The 24,401-nt window shown below is 41.3% G+C and overlaps 1 protein-coding gene across 3 annotated transcripts in view; it reads left to right on the forward strand.

Annotated features, from left to right (window-relative positions):
• Window positions 1-24,401, forward strand: part of pld2 (phospholipase D2) — a 111,168-nt gene that overhangs the window by 58,777 nt on the left and 27,990 nt on the right. For all 3 annotated transcript variants that reach the window (XM_060912479.1, XM_060912480.1, XM_060912481.1), the window contains exons 3-10: window positions 2,869-2,996; window positions 5,551-5,693; window positions 5,887-5,980; window positions 9,410-9,475; window positions 9,721-9,779; window positions 9,867-10,001; window positions 10,340-10,450; window positions 15,757-15,900. In XM_060912479.1, coding sequence (XP_060768462.1) covers window positions 2,869-2,996; window positions 5,551-5,693; window positions 5,887-5,980; window positions 9,410-9,475; window positions 9,721-9,779; window positions 9,867-10,001; window positions 10,340-10,450; window positions 15,757-15,900 — 880 coding nt within the window. The remainder of the gene's footprint in view (window positions 1-2,868; window positions 2,997-5,550; window positions 5,694-5,886; window positions 5,981-9,409; window positions 9,476-9,720; window positions 9,780-9,866; window positions 10,002-10,339; window positions 10,451-15,756; window positions 15,901-24,401) is intronic.

Below are 24,401 nucleotides of genomic sequence, written 5' to 3' on the forward strand. Positions count from 1 at the left end.
GTAGATCTTTCAAGAATGGTTATATCTTGTTCAGCATTTGGTTGTACCAATAGACAGGGCCAAAAGGAGGGCCTGTCGTTTTATAGATTCCCCGCAGACGAGGAGAGACGCGCAAAATGGGTGTCCGCTGCACCACATATCACCAAGTTGTGATCAAAAAAAATATATAACTGGTTTTCACATGGACGTGTAATATTAATGTTCTTAATAAAATGTGTACAAATGCATAACTTGTTTATAAAGTTCTTCCTATCAGATTGTGTGAAGTACTGAAAAAGAATATGTATGTTATTTTAGGCACATAGAGGTGCAAGAAAATATTTTTTTAATTTGTTTGACTATTGAGGTTTTTCACCCACGTGACCAAGTCATGTGAGGCCGCCATTTTGGACGTCACGGCTCGAATCAGTTTGAATGCGAGGAAGGCGACAAACGAAAAACATAAAAGAAAAAGGAGCGAGATGCAGAAAACACCTTCAGTATCCAGCGACGTAGGGCATTTACAGGGCGAGCAGAGGGAGAGGTATTTGCAAAAATTGAGGTTAGCAGGCTTAAAGAACGACGTTTACCTGCTTCCACCAGGATTGTTCACTGACGTACGGAAGTACACGAAGCCCTCGTCTTTACCTGACTTCGGCCCACATGATCTGTATACCTATGTCGTTAAAAACCCATCGCCATACACAGGTATTGATCTGAAAGCGTATAAGAGTTTGGATGCCTACAAATATTTTGTGTCAGGCTGGGTAACATGCCTACATCAGCGGGTCGTCCCTGGAGCCGGTGGTCGCCATCTTATTACAGCTAAAGTTTGTTCACATTTTCATTTACTTTCGGTCCTCAGGATAAACAAAATGTTATTAAATGTCATTGAAATAACTTCTTAGTCTGTTGAGACATGGCCCGTTATAAATTTGCTGTTACCAGGCAATGACCAAGAACTGTATTATTAGGGTCGGTGTCTGTGTTGTAGCAGTGTACTAGCAGCTAGCTGTTAGCACTAGCTAATGTCAACAACATCATAGCTGGTATATTATTGTAGCAATGTTTACGTTCAGTCATTTGGATGACTGTTAAAACCTTTCAGTCTCAAGTTTTTCCTTTACTGTATTTACTAGTTTACTGTAATTATGATCCGGCAGCTATTTACACCGGATCCAGTGTAAATAGCTGCCGGAGCGCGCTCCGGAACCTCGGCCGGAGCACTCCGGGAGCAAGCCGGAGCGCGCTGCTTAATTTGAGGGGGAGCAAGCCGGAGCGCGCTCCGGTAGCTATTTACACTGGATCCGGTGTAAATAGCTGCCGGATCATAATTACAGTAAACTAGTAAATCCAGTAAAGGAAAAACTTGAGACTGAAAGGTTTTAACAGTCATCCAAATGACTGAACATAAACATTGCTACAGTAACATACCAGCTATGATGATGTTGACATTAGCTAGCTTGGCCTTCAAAATGGCGGACACCGGGGTGTCACGTGACCCTGTGACGTCAGGTGAAAAACCTCAATAGAAGCTGGACATATCTGTGACCCCTATACATTTATATCTGATATTGAATAATAATTCTGCACAGATAAAGAGAGCGGTGATTTGTGATTTTTTTTTTTTTTTTTTTTCAGACAAAAACATACATATGTACAACCCTGTCATTATCTGGAACTGAGTTTAGATTTCGAACATTCTTACGATAAAACATCCTGCATACCCATGAGGTTATCAAGTAGACATTCTTCGGAACCTTCCAGAGGTATAGTTGGGATACCCATCCCGCAACAAAATATTTATAAGCTTCCAGGCTCTTGTAAGCTTTGAGGGCTTTGCCAGTGTAACACGATTCATGATTAACAAGAAAATTGTAAGTGTCGTGGTAGGCCAGATCGGGCAAATCGCCGGCACCGCAGCTCCGAATTTCCCTGAACAAGGATTGCGGCAAGTTGTATGGATCTGCGATCCCCAACCTGGAACACTTTTCCATGTAACGCTGCCTCGCGTCACCTTCAAGATGCTGAACAAACTTAGACAAGTTATCGCGCGATGTAGATGGGGTATTTTCCGAATTTTCTTGGGGATTACTCCCTGGATCCATTACGCTCGCGCAAGGTAAACAATCCTGAAGCCGTCCAATATGCCGGAGTAAACACGGGCGGGTCACATGACTGCACATCCTCTATACAGGATGTAGCATGGAGTAGTTTGAAAGGTGTTTGGTTATTGGTGCCAAATGGGTTGGTTTCAGAATAATGCAGTACTTTCAGAAATGATCTCCTGGTATTTTCACGCACAATAAGCTCTGGAGTTTACCCAGAATGGTGCGAAAAACAAAAAACGCGCAGTGGGAGACAGGTCTGTCTTGTAGATGTCGAGGAGAATGGCCAGACTGGGTCGAGCTCGAAGGATCGTTACAGTAACCCCAAATGACCAGTCTTTACATCTGTGGTGAGCAGAAAAGCATCAAGCCAAACCTTGACTAAGAGGAGGCGCTGCAACAGCAAAAGACCACTTTAGTTTCTACTTCTGTCGGCCAAAATGAGGAATCTAAGGGTACGCTGGGGGCAGACTTCGAAACCGGACAGTCAAAGATCATAAAGACCAAGCAATGTTATGAACATGCAAAGTGCAACCGCTCCCAAACCATTTAAACATGTTCCTTTTACATACCTTGACGAGTCTACATGTTTTATTCATCTGAAAAGGTTTTATTTCCCAGCCACTTGTGTGAAGTCGTGCGGGAAAATTGGGGATGTTCAAATTTTATCGAAATAACCTTTGAAATGAATCCATAATGAGTATGGGACAAGTTCTGTGTCCAGCTCCTCAAAGACCTTGCAGAACGTCTAAGAACTGTGTGTATGTGTGTTTTTCTTTAGAAGAACGTCAGTTTTTTGTGGTGCATTACCTGAACGATCTAAAGGAAAGGGGCGTGCCTCCGCTGCTTCCTAACACGCCCATCACCTGCAGAGTGGAGAACACTGAGAGATATACCACTCGCTCCAAGGTATGTGTGTGTCGGGTCTTTTTTTTTTTCTTTTTTTTTTTATACAAAAGATCTAGGTATACAGAGCACTGTGCAAAAGTCTAGGCACTCCAAAACGTTGATGTATGTTTTAGAGCAGCGTTTTTCAGCCTTTTTTCAGTCACGGCACCCTTCAGAAGTATGCAAATTCTCAAGGCACCCCCATATAAAATATACGCAGTCACGCTGACCCCGGCAGTGACGTTGTGACATGGGAAAGGGGGGCCGTGAGACAAATTTTGATGATGCATGAGGTGGCGATGATCTGCATTAGTTTAACTATCGTTTTTTGGAATTTTAATTCATTTTATTTATTTCAATGTTAAAATATATAATTTTTTGACGGCACCCCTAACGAAGCCAGACGGCACCCCAGAGTGCCACGGCACCCCGGTTGAGAGAGGCTGCTTTAGATATTAATTTTATGTCTATTGTATCACCAGTGTCAGTTTTTAAAAAAGAGCAAGTTATTATACATTTTCTCAAAGTATGACATTTTCAAAGAAATGTCTGGTGTGATCTGAAGAACTGGAAGCATGTGAGACAGTTAAAGTCTCCAGAAGTGTCGCCACAGACAGTTTTCTTATAAAACCCTGACCTCGTTCCTAAAAGAACTGATGCTGTGTAAAAGGGCAAACAAAGTGTGATCAATTTGGTTGTTTACTGTGGTTTGCTACTTTTGTAGGCAACATTTACATCTATAGAAATGCTTTATTTCATTATTTTAAAAGATATCCTTACAGAGTTACTTTGCAGAAGATATGCTACCATCACGGGGCGGCACGGTGGTGTAGTGGTTAGCGCTGTCGCCTCACAGCAAGAAGGTTCGGGTTCGAGCCCTGTGACCGGCGAGGGCCTTTCTGTGCGGAGTTTGCATGTTCTCCCCGTGTCCGCGTGGGTTTCCTCCGGGTGCTCCGGTTTCCCCCACAGTCCAAAGACATGCAGGTTAGGTTAACTGGTGACTCTAAATTGAGCGTAGGTGTGAATGTGAGTGTGAATGGTTGTCTGTGTCTATGTGTCAGCCCTGTGATGACCTGGCGACTTGTCCAGGGTGTACCCCGCCTTTCGCCCGTAGTCAGCTGGGATAGGCTCCAGCTTGCCTGCGACCCTGTAGAACAGGATAAAGCGGCTAGAGATAATGAGATGAGATGCTACCATCACCATGCTTCATTGAATGGTTGCTTTTGCTTCTCATACGTTTTATTTATTTATTTATTTATTTTATTATTATCCCCCGCCACGAAGTGCACAGGGGGATATAGGAATGGAGTCCTTCTGTCTGTCCATTTCAATCTGGACAAGTTTTCTCAGAAACAACATCAGCTACATCAATGAAACTTTGCGTGCTCATATTAATATTCATGATCGCAGTTGAGTTTGAAAATCATGTACAAGAAATTATTATTTTCAGAGTTATGGCCCTTGATTTTCGTTATTGGACTTTGTACAAGTGGACTCAATCTGGGCAAGTTTTCTCAGAAACTACATAAGCTGCATCATTGAAACTTTGCGTGCTCATACTACTGAAAAAAAGCTGGGTAGCGTTTTATGAAGATGTCCTAGCACTTTGACATCACAAGTCAATATTAAAGGAACAGTCCACCGTACTTCCATAATGAAATATGCTCTTATCTGAATTGAGACGAGCTGCTCCGTACCTGTTCGAGCTTTGCGCGACCTCCCACGCAGTCAGACGCGCGGTCACTCCTGTTAGCAATGTAGCTAGGCTCAGTATGGCCAATGGTATTTTTTGGGCCTGTAGTTAGATGCGACCAAACTCTTCTGCGTTTTTTCCTGTTTACATAGGTTTATATGAAACAAGTTCAGTTACACAAATTGAAACGTGGCGATTTTCTATGCTATGGAAAGCCCGCACTATAATGACAGGCATACTAACACCTTCTGCGCGCTTCGGCAGCGCATTGATATCTGAGCTCCGTATCAATGCGCTGTCGAAGCGTGCAGAAGGTGTTAGTACGCCTGTCATTATAGTGCGGACTTTCCATAGCATAGAAAATCGCTACGTTTCAATTTGTGTAACTGAACTTGTTTCATGTCACTGGTCATATAAACCTATGTAAACAGGAAAAACGCGGAAGAGTTTGGTCGCATCTAACTACAGCCCCAAAAAATACCATTGGCCATACTGAGCCTAGCTACATTGCTAACAGGAGTGACAGCGCGTCTGACTGACTGGGAGGTTGCGCAAAGCTCGGAGAGATACGGAGCAGCTCGTCTCAATTCAGATAAGAGCATATTTCATTATGGAAATACGGTGGACTGTTCCTTTAAGGGCGTGAGTGTTAAGTTTCATAAAATGCTCATGGCAGAGGATAGTGATGGCCATGTCTGGTTTATATTTAAATCATTTGTGATTTTCTGCTGACACGGTAATGCAGTTTCTTCATAAACATCTATGCCTAGTCTTTTGCACAGTTCTGTCGAATATATATGTGTAACTGGTAATGTGTAATTTGTAATGTGATTTTGAAAAAAAACAAAAACGTGTAAGCCGTGTGTGTGTGTGTGTGTGCAGGTGCGTGTTTGTTCCCTGTATACGGTGCGTCTGACCCATGGTGAATTCACATGGACCATAAAGAGGAAGTATAAGCATTTCCATGACCTGCACAGAGACCTGTACAAGCACAAGATGATGCTGCAGTTCCTCCCACTGGGGAGGTGAAAACACACACACACACACACTCACTCACTCTGTTGAACATGTACTCACCATTAGGCTTGTGCTTTATCTGGCCCTGAAAATCTCAGTATTTTTGATGGATCCATGGATAAAAAGTTTAAGACTTTATAGCTAGCTTTTATGAATCCTGTTTATCGTGTGTGTGTGTGTGTGTGTGTGTGTGTGAGTCAGGTTTGCCATTCAGAGGCAGCAGCTGGAGAGCATGACTGAGGAGATGCCCTCTCTGCATGGCACCGAGAGAATGGGCAGGACATCCAGCAAACCGGTACACACCACACACACACCACACACACACACACACACACACACACACTTGCACTTATGTATTACTTAAGCATGTAAGACTTCACCTAATTCACAATTGGATTTTTCCACAATATTTAAAAATTTTATGAAAACTTTATGACCCAAAAAAAAGCAATATTTATTTATTTATTTTCCTGTTCTGAGCAATTCCAGCGTTATGGATGTGACACTTGAACTCAAAATGGCAACAAATGACCCAGTGCATGTTTTATTGTCTCCCAGTATTTAAACAGGTGTTGCATATTTTAAGGCTGTACCATACTGGAGAAGTGATAGAACAAGAACAATTCCCATAGTACATCTAGGGCATGCCAGAAAATGCCAATAAAAGATGCGTTATGGATGTGACAGAAAAAGTATCACTTTTCTTGGGTGACTGTACATTTTTATCAAACTCTGTGAAATCGTAAACCTAATGTCGAAATGGAGATATCCGTTTGATAGAGGGGTCCAAGGTGAATATTAAAAAATCTTTGTTTAAAATATTTTGTATTTCATGCAGAGTTTCGGAAGGAAAAGTCAGCGTTATGGATGTGACGAGATTCCGTTATGGATGTGACGCGTCTGAAATAGACATGGCATATGTTTAGAAAATCAGCAATTTAACCACCATAACCCTTTGAAAAACTCTCTAAATATCAGCTAAAACTATCCAAGTTCTTAAATAATATTTAGGATGGCTATTGTTTTGCTGTTTTGTGGATTTTAGCATACATTTCTGTGGCTTGTGGCAATAATATAGAATTGTACATGATCAAAGTTGATTTTAGCTTGGGGTTTACATTATAAGAAAGAAAGACTGACAGTGACATATTAGGTTGGTTACAAATTGGTTCAACTTATTCACATCTGTAAAATACAGGCCTAGGTGATATCTCTGGGAGTGGTTTTGATGTATTACATGTTGCTTTATTTTTGCATGGTGAGGTTGACATTTACATGGAATTGCCCTTCTTTATCAACTTAAATATTCCTTTTGTTAAATTAAAAGGCTTCTGTTTCATTTCCTTCATAAGCAACAATAATCATTTACCTACTTTCGTAATGTTGGAGTAAAATATAATCCCCTATTCTAGATCTAAAATATTCCTTGTATTAAAAATGAATAACAAATGGGTCTTTTCTTAATAAACTTGGATAAACATTTGTACCACCTCCATTTGCTTCTCTTTTGCTTTGGGCAGTCTGTAAAAAGAGAGCTCGGAGCTCCGTCAATCACACAGCTTTTTCCCATTTTTAGATCTACTTTTTTTGTGTGTTTTTGTGGCATTAGTGCTGTGTTACTTCTGCCTATGGTGAAGTCGCATGTATTCCCTCTATTGTACGTTATTGTAAGTCCGTCTGCTGTTTTAAACAACACAATAACAGCTAGGAAAAGTAAGCGATTGCGCAGCCTGATAATAATCATGATTCGTTTTTTGTTTCATCAGTTTGAATCAAGATAAATTTGTATTGTGATTTTATATGTATTACTGTATTGCTAATTATATCAGAATTATAATATTAATAATAGGATTATGGTTCAAGATCCTTAATCATGCACTTGTGTTTTAACATTTATTCATAACTGACGTTACAAGCTGATTCCATATGGGGCTACAGGTTGAGGATGATATGAACAAATTTATTCGGAAATTGTTTACAAGAAATGTGGTGATTTTATGAACATCCCGTTTGTGTGAAGTTACACTACCGTTCAAAAGTTTGGGGTCACTTTGAAATGTCCTTATTTTTGAAAGAAAAGCACTGTTCTTTTCAATGAAGATCACTTTAAACTAATCAGAAATCCACTCTATACATTGCTAATGTGGTAAATGACTATTCTAGCTGCAAATGTCTGGTTTTTGGTGCAATATCTCCATAGGTGTATAGAGGCCCATTTCCAGCAACTCTCACTCCAGTGTTCTAATGGTACAATGTGTTTGCTCATTGCCTCAGAAGGCTAATGGATGATTAGAAAACCCTTGTACAATCATGTTAGCACAGCTGAAAACAGTTGAGCTCTTTAGAGAAGCTATAAAACTGACCTTCCTTTGAGCAGATTGAGTTTCTGGAGCATCACATTTGTGGGGTCGATTAAATGCTCAAAATGGCCAGAAAAATGTCTTGACTATATTTTCTATTCATTTTACAGCTTATGGTGGGAAATAAAAGTGTGACTTTTCATGGAAAACACAAAATTGTCTGGGTGACCCCAAACTTTTGAACGGTAGTGTACATATAAGGAAATGTACTAATGTGAGCCTTGAACGATCAGCGAAATGATGATGAAGGCGCCCTATAAAAGGAATGTTTCTACTGTATATTAGCAAATGCACTGCAGTGGCTGAGCTGCATTATTGTATGATGTTAGGACAGGAGGCATTCTTTCACCAATTAGAGATGATTGTATTAAGGCCCGGTCCCACTGCACTTACGGATGCAAAGAGGATGTAAAACGTAAAAAAATCTTTGCCATCCGTTGGAAAACGCTATGCATCCATTGTGTACTCATTGCATACGTGCTTCATACGCTCTATCCATCGAGCATCCGTCCACTGTGATTTCATCCGCGCAAAAAGTTTTGAGCTGCACAAAACTTTTAGAACGGATGAACTTTCCGCTGTGTACGATGTAAATCCGCGACATATACGAGCAACAAACGTTCTATGTCCGTTATCATCCGTTAAACGTCTGCTGTATCCTCTCTGCATCCTCTGGGCATCCTCGCAACTCACATCCGCTGCAGCTGAAAACGGAAAGAGGGAGGAAAGATAAGGTACATGAAACGTCTATTCATCGCGGAAATAGAAAGGATGTAAGCGTATGCATCTCGTATATAAAGTATTCAAAACGGACAAAGCGTTTATATCTGGGATGTATCTCGTATATTGAGGATGTCTGGAGTATGTCTAGAGTATGTAGAAGGACACCTAGCGCAGTGAATGGTCTGCATCCGATATACATCCGCGCAACATCCCCTTTGTTTCCGTTAGGCGTACGTGATGCATCCCCTTCATCCGCTATGCATCCGCTCTTTCTGCTATGCGTCCGCTTCTCAGTTATCACCGGTAACCCCTTCGGAGCTGTCATCCACTTCCATCCACTTTCATCCGCTAGGCTTCCTATGAACATGCGTTTAACATCCCTGCTATATACTACCCACGTCCGTTCTTTTCCGTTCTGTTTTCGCAAATTTTCGCCAATTTTGTCCATTTCTGGAGCGGATGAAAACGGATAGAGCCACCCCCGAAATTTTGCTCGTCCGCTGTGTCCTTTTTGCATACGTTTTGCGTCCATCGGCCAGTGGGACCGGGCCTTTAGTTGAACTGTATACGTGCACAGTATAATCAGATTATTGTCCAGTTGCTTGAAGTTGTGTTCACTGGTTAGTGATTTTGTGTTACAGAAATACCTCGAAGAGTACCTGAACAACCTTCTGGAGAATTCCTTCTGCAAGAATTACAGTGGCATGGTGAACACTCACACCAACACATGCACACACGTGTACGCACGCACAGTATATTTGGCCACGAAAGCATGCGTCTCTTCACACTTTTTTTTTGTGGCCCGATTGTTTCATTTACGCCCTTATCCATGGCATTTATTCAACCAAGCAGTTGAATGGCAGCTTGGCAGTGCTGGGATTTGAACTCAAGACCTTCACACACAATACAAAATGATTTTACAGAATGATGACTTGCTTACTTGTGCTCTCAGATGGAATTCCTCAGCATCAGCCCTCTGTCCTTTATTAAAGAGCTTGGACCTAAAGGCCTGTGAGTATCTGTGCGTGTTTGTGTGTACGTACTCTGTAAATAAGCGTCATGGTGCTTTTTCTTAGCTTTCTCAAACCTCTCAAACAGGGAGGGGTTTGTTTTGAAGAGGTCGGGAGGTCATCGGATCCATGGCCTCAACTGCTTCGGCCACCATCAGTTCTGTTTCCGCTGGTCGCAACGCTGGCTTGTGGTCAAGGACTCGTTTTTGCTCTACATGTCCAGGTCTCTCTTTCTGTCTCTCACACACACACAGACTGTACTTTTCTCCTTTTTGCACCTCTATTACTGTACGTTCTCTGCTCTCTTTCTTTGTCATAATCATACTCACACCTCTTTCACACTTGTAGCATTTTTCTCTTTTGCTCTCTCTCCATCAGTAAAAGTCTCAGCTGTTTTCATCTTTGCTCACGGTGCAGTCTCTGTGTAAATGGCTGAACCTTAATGATGGTATAATTCAATAACTTTAACGCTTTAATAAATAAACCTTTTCCGTAATTCCCCCATTTTCAGTAATTCACCTCGTTAACTGTTCATTAATGATGGGTTCGTTCTGAATGCAGAGATCCAGGTCTGGTGTCCTTCGTGCTGCTTTTCGACCCCGAGCTGAAAGTCCTGGTGGACCGTCACTACACGGATACGAAACACGGAGTGTGTATCGAGACCGTCAGCAGGTGTGGTGGAGATCCCGTCCAACACTTTAAACGTGCTCGATTAAACATTTCATACAATCAGCAATTACTCTCGAGCCCAGGTCGCCAATCGTACCTGATAAGAGATATGGTTTGGGGATGTAGCGTAATCATTATCATTCGTTTAGTAAAGGACAAAGACCTCAACATCCTTCTGGGTGACTGAATACACTGACGTTAACTCTGTACCACCTCACCATCTTCCAATCACTCATCTCATCCACTTATTTGCTTGATATACTGTACACCGATCAGCCACAACATTAAAACCAGTAACGGCTGAAGTGAATTGCATTGATTCACTCATTACAGTGGCACCTGTCGAGGGGTGGGATATGTTAGGTAGCAAGAGAACAGTCAGTTCTCAAAGTTGATGTGTTGGAAGCAGGAAAAATGGGTAAGCATAAGGATCTAAGTGATGGCTAGATGACTGGGTATGAACATCTCCTCCAAAATGGCACATCTTGTGGGGTGTTCCCCGTATGCAGTGGTTAGAACCTACCAAAAGTGGTCCAAGGAAGGACACCCATACCCCTTTTCCACCAAATCAGTTCCAGGGCTGGTTCGGGGCTGGTGCTGGTTCACAACTCGTTCAACTTGCGAGCCAGCTGAGAACCAGTTTGCTTTTCCATAGCTCGCGGTGCTAAGGGAAGCCACGTCATTACATCGCTACGTTTGCAGAAACCTTGGCGCGAATATCGAAGCAAAAACAACACGGAAGAAGCAGCAACAACAACAATAATAATAATGGATGACTTTGCGTTTGTACAGCTGCTGCTTCTCGTCGCTTAAAAATGGCGATCTTTCGCGGTCTTGTTATTGTTGTTGGTCTTAACAACTCCGCCCCCCCGCTGACGTAAGCGGTTCTTTCCTCTGGCCCAGCAGAGAGTTGGTGCTAGCCTGGAACCGTTTTTTTGGCCCCAGAGCCAGTTCTTTGTCAGTGGAAACAGAAAACCCGGTTCCAAACTAAGCACTGGCCCCGAACCAGCCCTGGAACTGCTTTGGTGGAAAAGGGGCACCAGTGAACCGGTGACAGGGTCATGGGTGTCGAAGGCTAACCCATATGGTCCAATCCCACAGAAGAGCTACTGTAGCACAAACTGTTGAAAAAGTTAATGCTGGCTAAAACAGAAATATGTGAGCATGAACATTTTTCAGCAGTTTGTGCTACAGTAGCTCTTCTGTGGGATTGGACCATGCGGGCTAGCTCATCACCGGTGACTTTGACAAGGGCCAAAGTGAAGTCAGATCCTTACGCTTGCCCAGTTTTCCCACTTCCAACACATCAACTTAAAGAACTGACTGTTTTTCTTGCTGCCTAATATATCCCATGTACACTACCGTTCAAAAGTTTGGGGTCACTTTGAAACGTCCTTATTTTTGAAAGAAAAGCACTGTTCTTTTCAACGAAGATCACTTTAAACTAATCAGAAATCCACTCTATACATTGCTAATGTGGTAAATGACTATTCTAGCTGCAAATGTCTGGTTTTTGGTGCAACATCTCCATAGGTGTATAGAGGCCCATTTCCAGCAACTCTCACTCCAGTGTTCTAATGGTACAATGTGTTTGCTCATTGCCTCAGAAGGCTAATGGATGATTAGAAAACCCTTGTACAATCATGTTAGCACAGCTGAAAACAGTTGAGCTCTTTAGAGAAGCTATAAAACTGACCTTCCTTTGAGCAGATTGAGTTTCTGGAGCATCACATTAATTTGTGGGGTCGATTAAATGCTCAAAATGGCCAGAAAAATGTCTTGACTATATTTTCTATTCATTTTACAACTTATGGTGGGAAATAAAAGTGTGACTTTTCATGGAAAACACAACATTGTCTGGGTGACCCCGAACTTTTGAACGGTAGTGTATGTTCTCGTGGTCATAAAACTGCATCCCAGGGCACTTTTATGACCTTTTGCCCCAACCTTCCGGGTCAATTCACCAAACCGGGAAGCAGCCCTCGGAACAGTCCATACTTTCTACCAAAACTGTCCAGCTTCTTGCGACGATAAATTCCGTTTCTTTGTTTTTAATGCAATCTGTTCTTTCTCACCCTTTTGAACATTTTAAGTTCAGATCTACTCCAATTTATTCATTGTGTGTTAGTAAAATGGAAACATTGTGTATGTATGACTTCTTTCAAACATCCTCATAATTGGTAGAGCAGTCAAAACGTCCATCCTGTTGGCACTTCCTTTCATGTACATGAGCACTAATGGTAGTGCATGAACCCAGTTGAGAGCCTATGATGGAGAAATCCATCATTAGATGTTCAAAGGGTGCATCAGGTGTGGGGTGTGGACTCTGCTGAATCTTTAGTTGTAAACACGTGATTGTCTTGTCGCAAAATGGCTTTGCAAACGTGGTTGAAAACCCAAGAGCATACCAGTATGTGTTCATCATGTCTACCATCTATACCTACGGTACCTACCATGGGGGTCTTTAAGACATAGGAGATGGAGTTTTGCAGAAACAAGCTAGATTTTTCTTACGACAGAAAACTGGTCAGTCTGGTGAGAGAATCATTGCTCGAATGGTGAACTTGTTTCGTGGACATTCCACAACTGTGAACGGATAAGGGGGATTCTTAGATTATGTGCACCTTTGGCCTTGTGAAGTTGAGTGAAAAAAAGACTATCCAATTTGAACTCGCACAGATTCATATGCTTAAATAACCATTATAGTATTGAGATTCATAAGATTTCAAACTAAATTTACAAAAATAATTGTTATTTTTCACATTTTACCTGACCCGGAATAAACAACTGTCATTTCCACCACATTTCAATTAACAGAAATAAATAAACAGTGCAATAATTTAAACATCCCAGGATCCTTCTAGGACCATTAGTTTAACTAGTTGTACCAGTTACCAGTATTTACAACAATCATTAATTTCTGAATGATGTAAATTAACAGTTCTAAGGATCAAATGCTGAAAGGTACATTTTCCACAGTGTGAAATTCAATATTACTTTGAGGAGGTCCTTGTAAATAATGAATAATCTGTCTTGTTACATAAAGTAAGGCAAACCATCAAGAAATGTATATGTGATTTTAATATGAACTGACTAGTTTTTGGAAATTTTCTGAAAAATATGTGTGGTGATGGGCGGCACGGTGGTGTAGTGGTTAGCGCTGTCGCCTCACAGCAAGAAGGTCCGGGTTCGAGCCCCGTGGCCGGCGAGGGCCTTTCTGTGCGGAGTTTGCATGTTCTCCCCGTGTCCGCGTGGGTTTCGTCCGGGTGCTCCGGTTTCCCCCACAGTCCAAAGACATGCAGGTTAGGTTAACTGGTGACTCTAAATTGAGCGTAGGTGTGAATGTGAGTGTGAATGGTTGTCTGTGTCTATGTGTCAGCCCTGTGATGACCTGGCGACTTGTCCAGGGTGTACCCCGCCTTTCGCCCATAGTCAGCTGGGATAGGCTCCAGCTTGCCTGCGACCCTGTAGAAGGATAAAGTGGCTAGAGATAATGAGATGAGATGTGTGGTGATGGAAATGACAAGCTGTGATGGAAATGACATGGTGTTGTGGAAATGACAATGACTTAACACATAGAGAACACGTAGATATATTTATTAGAAAAAAATGTCAATCATTCAACTTCGTTTTACAACACCATGTGAAAAAACTGAGCACACCTGTCCACTTCAGTGTTGCGGTTAACATTTAAATTATGGCTTGTTCAAAAAATCTTCAAACTTTCACAGAACCGTAACAGTACATGCTGTAAATAACCCAAAAACAGGGGGTTGGCAGCAGTACTTCAAATAAAAGATTATTTCAGTAACTTTAGTGTCATAGACAACTGTTTTTTTGTTCTCAATGTGTGTGTGTGTGTGTGTGTGTGTGTACTGAGGAAATCAATGAACTCTTGACCTTAATTCTTAACAATACAAAAAACTTTTAACTGCAGTATAAACTACTGTGTTTTGCAACTGTGTGTATGAGTATGTGTGTGTGAGTGTCTGTGTGAGACAGGGAGAGAGAGAGACGCACACAGAGAGAGAGAGAGTGTGTGTGTGTGTTTTATCTCTGTTCAGAGCTCCATTTTATGAAGTGCCTCACAGATTTCTTTCCAAACGGGCACAATAATTTCCTTGTGCCTTTTAGTGACCGGTACAGGCTCAGGGATAAGGCCGAGGACATTCATGGTTTCATACCAAATGATATCATCACGTAGGGGCCAAAAGAATCGATTTTCATTTTGAGAGTATAGTAGTATATTATATAGTAAAGGTAAGGGCCTATTAAAGGAATATATTCACTTTCAAAATCTACACCACTCGTTTATAATCTGAAATGTCATTTCCACCACATACTGTCTTTTCCACCACAGACGGCAGTGTGGTGGAAATGACTGTGGTGGAAATGACATTTCTACATTTTTTTCATGAAAAATGGATGATGGCTTCATTGATCAGCTTTGAATTGATAGTTAGCATTTCATGCATGCAACATTTATTCTTTTTATGCAAAAATTGCAATCTTTTTCAAAACATCAATGGAACTACAGCATGTTTGGAAATGACATACAATAAATATATTTGCTGATCAAGCAATATTTACCTTGATTTTTCTTCAATAGTTGTGGGTGGAAATTGAACCGGCCTCCATGTCCAACATGTGCTCTGATGTCACTTCACATTTCCATGGAAACTACCCAAACAATCTTTCACAAGAACTTTTTTAAAGGGAAAGTACAGTAGGCGTTGTGGTGGAAATGACGCCAATGGTGTGTGACGGGTACATTTTGTATAAAATATAGTATTGACAGTGGACTTAAATGAAATATTACACTATATTTTATTTATTTTAGTCTTTCTTAATTTAACTGCATCAACATTTCTCATATAACTGATACTTTTAACCTTTTTTTGCATTGTTGAGGTTGGAAACTCTGGGGGTGTGACAAGGGAAAAACAGTGATTTTGCAACTTCCAGGAGGGTGAAAAGTATTAAAAAATTGTATTTAAGAGGTGGTAAATTTTTTTATAAGAGTTTATTATCTTTTTCACATAGAAAGAGGAATTTGTCCAAAATTGCTATTATTTTTAAAAATATGACCAGAGACTCAAAGTGCACAAATTCTAAGAATCACCCATAAATAGTATTATGTTTTGTTTTTTCACACTCCCAACCACATTTGCGTAGGATTGTTTGCCAGAATCTCACATACATACGACTTTGAGTTATCTAAATGTCGCAATTACAGTTATGTAGAATTCTTCCAGTAGTTTTTGGGAAGCTAACATTGTGTGTGTGTGTGTGTGTGTGTGTGGTTACAGGAAGCTGGTCATTAAGTGCAATAGCTACAGGCAAGCCCAGTGGTGGAGTCATGAGATTCGGCGTCTGTCGGAACGTTGTGATTTCCTCCAGACTCACCGCTTTGACGGCTTTGCCCCGCCCAGACCCGACTCCCTCACCAAATGGTGTGTCCTTGGCATGCTCCTTTTATCATTTATGCTATGCTTATCGCTTCATATCTCCAGGCCAAACGCACGCATGCATGCATGCATGCATACATACATACGTGAGTATATTATTACCAGAGGTGGGTAGAGTAGCCAAAAATTGTACTCAAGTAAGAGTATTGTTACTTTAGAATAATATTACTCAAGTAAAAGTAAAAAGTAGTCGTCCAATTAATTACTTGAGTAAGAGTAAAAAGTACTAAGTGAAAAAACTACTCAAGTACTGAGTAACTGCTGAGTCACTTTTGTTTATTGATCAGGATGTCATAACAGGCAGAGATTTCATATATATTTCACACGTATAAACTGTGTGTGTAGTTCTGTGTATTAACAATAACAACCAGAAGCTCAAGGCAGTCTGCACATAAACCATAACAGTATGTGTGTGTGTGTGTGTGTGTGTGTGTGTGAGACTGTTCAGCTTTAACAGCAGCTGCTGTCAATTTTGCACGGTGAAGCTGTGACCTTTTAGCCGTGAACAGGCGAAAACAATAATAAATTAAATATTAATTAATTAAATCTTTACAAAGTAACAGAATAACAAAACAATGGGTAGAGGTTACAAAGAAAAAGGCAGTCTGCACATAAACCATAACACTGTGTGTGTTCACTCTGTGAAGTGACTGTTCAGCTTTAACAGCAGCTGAACATCACACGTAATATCTCCTCGTACGAAAAAGACTGGAAATAATCCTGTAAGATGCGATCGACGATGTTAATCCTTTCATCTCCTAAAAAGTTGTTTACTGGCTCCATCTCGCAGAGGAGTTAGCAAGTGGAAGTAACGAGCAGAAAGGTTGCTAACTAGCTGCCAGTGCCCAGCTTGGCTGGGTGGTGGTGGGGATTGCTAGCAAGCGGTCAAGCTAACAAGCTAACGCCCTTCCTTTTGTGAACAAGCACTTGTAGACAAATAATAAAACAAATCTCACAGAAAAAAAAAAACACCTAAAGTCTTCACAAATCTCTCTAATCCACAACAAATACAGCAGCTTGAAAAATGGAGATTTCACAAACGATATGTTAGGCGTTTTGTAATTTAGTAAGTTTTCACCAGTCTTCCATTCCCAGTTTTTGACCAGAGCCGTGTACAACTGTAACGCTATTGAGGAGCTGATATTAGGCGAGCAACCTTATTTTCATGAGCATTTTTTGGTTTCACATCAATAAAAAGTGATTGTTAGGAAGATTTTTTTTTTGTAGTTTTATTTCTTGGTTCTCTGGCGTGTGTGTGTGTGTGTGTGTGTGTGTGTGTGTGTGTGTTATCTTGCCGTCTGAGGCCGCAGTGCGTCAATACATTTTCTACAAAACAATGTATTTTACAGTTATTTATGATGTTAGAACAGGGCTAACGTCTGCCTACGAAGACAGCCAAAAGCACACGGCCTACTGACCGCAATGTGTTTCCTCAAATTCAACGTTGAGTTTTTATAGCTGAAACGTCCACTGGTTTGGGGAGACACATGTGACACCGCATAACATAACTATTATTTTTTGTTGTTTGGAGAGTGAACATGGTTTGTATGTGTGGCCAGGGGTGTGCCTCTTCGGCTTGATGAGAACCGCTGGCCGCTGTCTCTGCCATTTTTCTTCTGCTTCCGGGCTCTTTTCCACCTGGACTGCTCTTGCCGCGGGAATTGTGTGTGCGGGCGCGCGCGGCGGCTTGGCTCTGTTTGATTGGCGAAACGGAGTTAAACCATAGCTCCTCCCACTATGGCTCTGGCTGCTACATTTGATCGGTGAGATGCGGTCATGTGACAGAGCCTCTGCTGGAAGTCTCGACAAAACATAAACAGACCACACATCGCACAGATCAGTAAAAATAAAGTAGCGAGTAATGAGCAGAGTATAGCCCAATGTAACGGAGTAAAAGTACCGCTTCTTCTTCACAAATATACTCAAGTAAAAGTAAAAAGTATGCTGCATTTACAACCCGGATTCCAAAAAAGTTGGGACAAAGTACAAATTGTAAATAAAAACGGAATGCAATGATGTGGAAGTTTCAAAATTCCATATTTTATTCAGAATAGAACATAGATGACATATCAAATGTTTAAACTGAGAAAATGTATCATTTAAAGAGAAAAATTAGGTGATTTTTAAATTTCATGACAACAACACATCTCAAAGTTGGGACAAAGCCATGTTTCCCACTGTGAGACATCCCCTTTTCTCTTTACAACAGTCTGTAAACGTCTGGGGACTGAGGAGACAAGTTGCTCAAGTTTAGGGATAGGAATGTTAACCCATTCTTGTCTAATGTAGGATTCTAGTTGCTCAACTGTCTTGGGTCTTTTTTGTCGTATCTTCCGTTTTATGATGCGCCAAATGTTTTCTGTGGGTGAAAGATCTGGACTGCAGGCTGGCCAGTTCAGTACCCGGACCCTTCTTCTACGCAGCCATGATGCTGTAATTGATGCAGTATGTGGTTTGGCATTGTCATGTTGGAAAATGCAAGGTCTTCCCTGAAAGAGATATCATCTGGATGGGAGCATATGTTGCTCTAGAACCTGGATATACCTTTCAGCATTGATGGTGTCTTTCCAGATGTGTAAGCTGCCCATGCCACACGCACTAATGCAACCCCATACCATCAGAGATGCAGGCTTCTGAACTGAGCGCTGATAACAACTTGGGTCGTCCTTCTCCTCTTTAGTCCGAATGACACGGCGTCCCTGATTTCCATAAAGAACTTCAAATTTTGATTCGTCTGACCACAGAACAGTTTTCCACTTTGCCACAGTCCATTTTAAATGAGCCTTGGCCCAGAGAAGACGTCTGCGCTTCTGGATCATGTTTAGATACGGCTTCTTCTTTGAACTATAGAGTTTTAGCTGGCAACGGCGGATGGCACGGTGAATTGTGTTCACAGATAATGTTCTCTGGAAATATTCCTGAGCCCATTTTGTGATTTCCAATACAGAAGCATGCCTGTATGTGATGCAGTGCCGTCTAAGGGCCCGAAGATCACGGGCACCCAGTATGGTTTTCCGGCCTTGACCCTTACGCACAGAGATTCTTCCAGATTCTCTGAATCTTTTGATGATATTATGCACTGTAGATGATGATATGTTCAAACTCTTTGCAATTTTACACTGTCGAACTCCTTTCTGATATTGCTCCACTATTTGTCGGCGCAGAATTAGGGGGATTGGTGATCCTCTTCCCATCTTTACTTCTGAGAGCCGCTGCCACTCCAAGATGCTCTTTTTATACCCAGTCATGTTAATGACCTATTGCCAATTGACCTAATGAGTTGCAATTTGGTCCTCCAGCTGTTCCTTTTTTGTACCTTTAACTTTTCCAGCCTCTTATTGCCCCTGTCCCAACTTTTTTGAGATGTGTTGCTGTCATGAAATTTCAAATGAGCCAATATTTGGCATGAAATTTCAAAATGTCTCACTTTCGACATTTGATATGTTGTCTATGTTCTATTGTGAATACAATATCGGTTTTTGAGATTTGTAAATTATTGCATTCCGTTTTTATTTACAATTTGTACTTTGTCCCAACTTTTTTGGAATCGGGGTTGTAAAACTACACTTACAAGTACAATTCATCCAAAAAGTTACTCCAGTAAATGTAACGGAGTAAATTTAGCGCGTTACTACCCGCCTCTGATTATTACTATATTGAATATACAGTATAAATATTTTCTCATAAAAGCTTCTGGTTCAGATCTCTTTCTGCCAAGTTCATCAGGACCTTAAAATACCCTCACCGGCTACTTTAATAGGGACTTGTTCTTGATTCTAAGATCCCTGTTCTTGGCTGCAGGAGTGGAACCCGATGTGTTCTTCTGCTGTTGCATGCTGAGATGCTTTTCTGCTCACCACGATTGTAAAGAGTTGCTACGAGTTACTATATCTTTCCTGGCAAAAAAAGCTCAAACCAGTCTCGCAGTTTTCCTCTGATCTCTCTTGTCAACAAGGCGTTTGTTTCAACCGACAGAACTGTCCCTCACTCACTCAACGTTTTTTGTTTTTCGCACCATTCTGTGTCAACCCTAGAGACCGTTGTGTGTGAAAACCCCAGGGGATCAGCAGTTTCTGAAATACTCAAACCAGTCCATCTGGCTCAAACCAACACCCACAGTGCCACAGTGGAAGAAAGAAAGTCACACTTCACCGTGAGATCACAATTTTTCCCGTTCTGATGTTTGAACATTGCGAACATTAACTGAAGCTCTTGATTTGTATCCGCGTGATTTGATGCATCGTGCTGCTGCCCAAGGATTGGCCGATTAGAGAACTGCAGGTGGACGTATGGGTGTACAAGTACAGTATTTATCAATATAAGAACTTTTTTTAATATAATTTATTATAATAAACTTTTTTTTCATATTGTTAATGTCCATATTATTAATAAAATGGTCAAATTCTATGAACAGTGGTGTGCAAACATTTAACTGTCAGTGAAAGCAGCTTATGTACTGTAAGTACATGCTTGCATCCGTACTTACATACAGTACTTAAATTCTTGCATTGCTGCGTAATTTCTTATCTACATGCTGAATTACATTTATATGTACTTGTATACTAATTCAAACTCAAACACATGCCTTATACCCCTTACTTGAGTACTTGCATACTTATAATTATTGTGCAGGAGTCATTGTGTTGTACGGAAGCCGAGAGAGGCCCTTCATATAATCATCTTTTTTTTTTATTCACCTTGTTATCCCGAGATAACGACATAATTAATTCGAGATCTCAAGAAAACAAAACCGTTATTTCTAGATCTCGAGAAAACAAAATAATTATTCTGTGATCTCGAGAAAACAAAACAATTATTTCATGATCTCAGCTGGATCACTGTATCTCCGTCGGTAGAGATGAAGCCGGGCCAGTCTTCTGCGGAGGTGCCGCGGACTAATTTTGAAATGATCCCTTATTAAAAGACTTAATGCAATCTCTCCCTGTGTCAACCCCTGATCAAAATATTGCCTTACTAGGTGATCGATTATTCCAGACATTCTAATGACCAAAGTTGCATCTATAGAGATCTTGCAGTCACGTGACCGGAAAGTACACAACCGCCATCTTGTCGGTCAAAAACACCGCTGAATACTGCTGCACTCGTGTACAGAATGGATCAATTTCAACCGACGGACTACACGGCTCATTTTTCTAATGAACAGATAACTAGATATATGTCTAAAATAAACGATCTACAGATTTGTGACCCTTATGGCTTTCCGGACGGAGTTTTCACGACCGGATTTTGAACTGCCAGCGGAATACCCGGACGTGTATGATTACCTCATCAACTTTCCCTCGCTGTTCAGTGGTGAAGCACTGCGTGCTTATAAATCTCTGCACAGTTATCTTTACAGAAATTCAGGATTTGTCAGCGACTCAGATGTGGCATCTTGTAAACAAGAAAATAATCCTCATTGGATGGGTAAGTCACCTTAAGTATTGAGTATAGCACTGACCAGCCGATTATAGAATAGAATAAGGTAATTCCAAATCGTCCGTGTTGTTTACATGGATCTGGCGTTGGAGAGGTAGCGGCTTGGCAGTGGAGGTTTGAGTAGCTGTTTTCTGAGCTTAGTCAACAGGCCGGCTCTGCCTGTAGCCTCGCTTTTGCTTCGGCTCCCGGCGCCACCTCCTTCGCTTTGCTTCCGATAACAATCCACGGAGACCCCGCTGGTCTCGCAATCTGGTCTCGTCCGGAATGTTTTTTTTTTTTCTCATCCGGAATGTTGTGCATGCAATGGAAATCGCTACAAACCGTCATTTTCTGCTGGAAACCAATGTCCAGTAAGTCTATACGGTTGTAGTGGATATTGAAGTCCGGTACAGACGAACAACACGCAAAAATACACACAAAAAACATAAAAAACGTGCACAGGTAGGGAGAGCTTGCAGCCGTTGTAGTAGAATTGTATATAGTAGGGTTTTCCAGAAGAAAAGGTAGAAGTAAAAGCAGAAGTAGAACCAGAAGTAGAAGGCGGTATGGCGTTTGACCGACACGATGGCGTCTGTCACAATCTGGATCGGCTGTGACGTCACATGCAAGATCTCTATACAGAATGAGAAATAGCCCCAAAGTCAGCATATCACAAGTCTCTTGGCGCACCTGAATGAACCATTTCTCAGCTGTTTACTCGAGATCATGAAATAATTTTGTTTTCTCGAGATCACAGAATAACGGTTTTGTTTTCTCGAGATCTCAAATTAGTTGTGTTGTTTTCTCGAGATCCTGAATTAATTATGTCGTTATCTCGGGATAACAAGGAGAATAATAAAAAAAAAAAAAAAAAAAAGGATTATATGAAGGGCCTCTCTCGGCTTTCGTAGTATTGCTCTTAATCCAGAAAGTTATAAGGATAAGTGTTTGTGTATTTGAGAGTCTTGATTTTTGCATTTTCCAAAAAGGTTAATGAATAATTTAAAGGTTATTAATGTCATGTGACGTGGATAAAAGAGCTGCAATTTAGGATTTAACGGTCCGTTACGCTTTCAGTTCTGGCTCAGTATCTAGCAGTCATCTGGCTTCAAAGTAACCTCAGTCTTGGTGCCAAGAAAGCACTTTTTACAGAAAAGCCAGCACAAAAGATGATAAAGCACGAGTGACGATTGGTAGAAAACAGCCATGGAGCTAGATTTGAGATCTTTTTGTTTACAAAAGCATGTCAGAAAAAAAAAAAAAACACTGCTGCCATTCTGCAAGCGCTTGGTCTGGCAGAACGTTTCAGCCAACAATGTAAGGAATCTGGTTGGGGGGATCAATGGAATGATGTATACAGGGAAACTGGGAGTCTGCCAGCGGGACCCTTGTTACTAAAATGGCCACTTCAGAGCCCTGAGCTAAATATAATGGAAGCTTCTGGAGTTAAAAAAAAAGTTATTTTAAATCTTGCATAAACCGTGGCCGACTGCTGGGTTTCTGTAATCTCACGGATGCCACAGGAAATTCTTTACTTTTGTACAGATATATTGCTAGAATAAATGTAATGCTTTTTCAAACAAATACCAAGCTATACGTATTTTAAATATGTTCTCGTTTGGTCGAAGACACAGGACTTTTTATTCACACACAAAGTTGATCAAGTTCACTGTTGTACATTTTTAAGCACACACTTGTACACCTGGTTTACGTAATTTCACAAAATGGCTGACGGTTAAGACGGGAAAAAAATTTGAGAGTTGGCTAGAGAGGCGAAGAAGCTAATATCTAATATATTTTACTACAAATACTGACACATTAGAAAATTTACTTTCAAGTATACAAGTCTATACCTAGCATACCTGCCAGGCTTGTTGGACTCGAGTCCGACTTGTGCCCTAATTTTAAGGACTCGTGACTTGACTTGGACTTGAGCACTGATGACTGGGACTCAGATTTTTTTTTTTTTTTTTTTATGGCATGTTACAAAAAAAAAAATTGGCATAAGATATTTATATCGACATTAATTTTTGTACTAATTTCGTGCAAGAGTGTCACACCTGTCCACCTTGGTGCGAGTCATAAGTGCACCTGCACAGGATCAAGGCGCAATCAGCGCGCCTTGTGAAAACATGCTTACTTTGCGAAGTATTGAGTTGCATTGCTGACACATTACTGAGCCTTGTTTGGCTCGTCTTTGATTCTGCCGAGCCTATGATAGCCTGTTTTGTGCCTCGTTCGACCTATTGGCTGTGTCACCGTTTTACGATTTTGCCTGCCGTTCTGGACTGTTTGCTGTCTTCACTTGTATTAATAAACACACCTTTTGTACGGCGGCACGGTGGTGTAGTGGTTAGCACTGTCACCTCACAGCAAGAAGGTCCGGGTTCGAGCCCCGTGGCCGGCGAGGGCCTTTCTGTGCGGAGTTTGCATGTTCTCCCCGTGTCCGCGTGGGTTTCCTCCGGGTGCTCCGGTTTCCCCCACAGTCCAAAGACATGCAGGTTAGGTTAACTGGTGACTCTAAATTGACCGTAGGTGTGAATGTGAGTGTGTATGGTTGTCTGTGTCTATGTGTCAGCCCTGTGATGACCTGGCGACTTGTCCAGGGTGTACCCCGCCTTTCGCCCGTAGTCAGCTGGGATAGGCTCCAGCTTGCCTGCGACCCTGTAGAACAGGATAAAGCGGCTACAGATAATGAGATGAGACACCTTTTGTACTTCTATCCGTCTCCCAATCATCTCTGACCGAATACTTCACACTCCCTGACCAAGAGAAGCACATTCACCTGTTCATATGTCATGTTCAAGAACAAACTAATGTTAATGGCGCTGAAACAGCCACCGTCAAACGGTGCAGACTCGACTCGATTTTTTTTTTTTTTTTTTTAAATGACTTGGACTTGACTTGGACTTGAACACTGGGGACTCGAGACTGGACTTGGACTCGAGGTTTAGTGACTTGACTATGACACTGATAGCTGCACACTATATAACAAACTGTGTATGTGTGTGTTTATTTAACATGCATTATATAAAAAATCTTACACACATGCATACTTACAAGTACGC

Source organism: Neoarius graeffei, chromosome 28, assembly GCF_027579695.1.
Source record: "Neoarius graeffei isolate fNeoGra1 chromosome 28, fNeoGra1.pri, whole genome shotgun sequence".
Classification (NCBI taxonomy): Eukaryota; Metazoa; Chordata; class Actinopteri; order Siluriformes; family Ariidae; genus Neoarius; species Neoarius graeffei.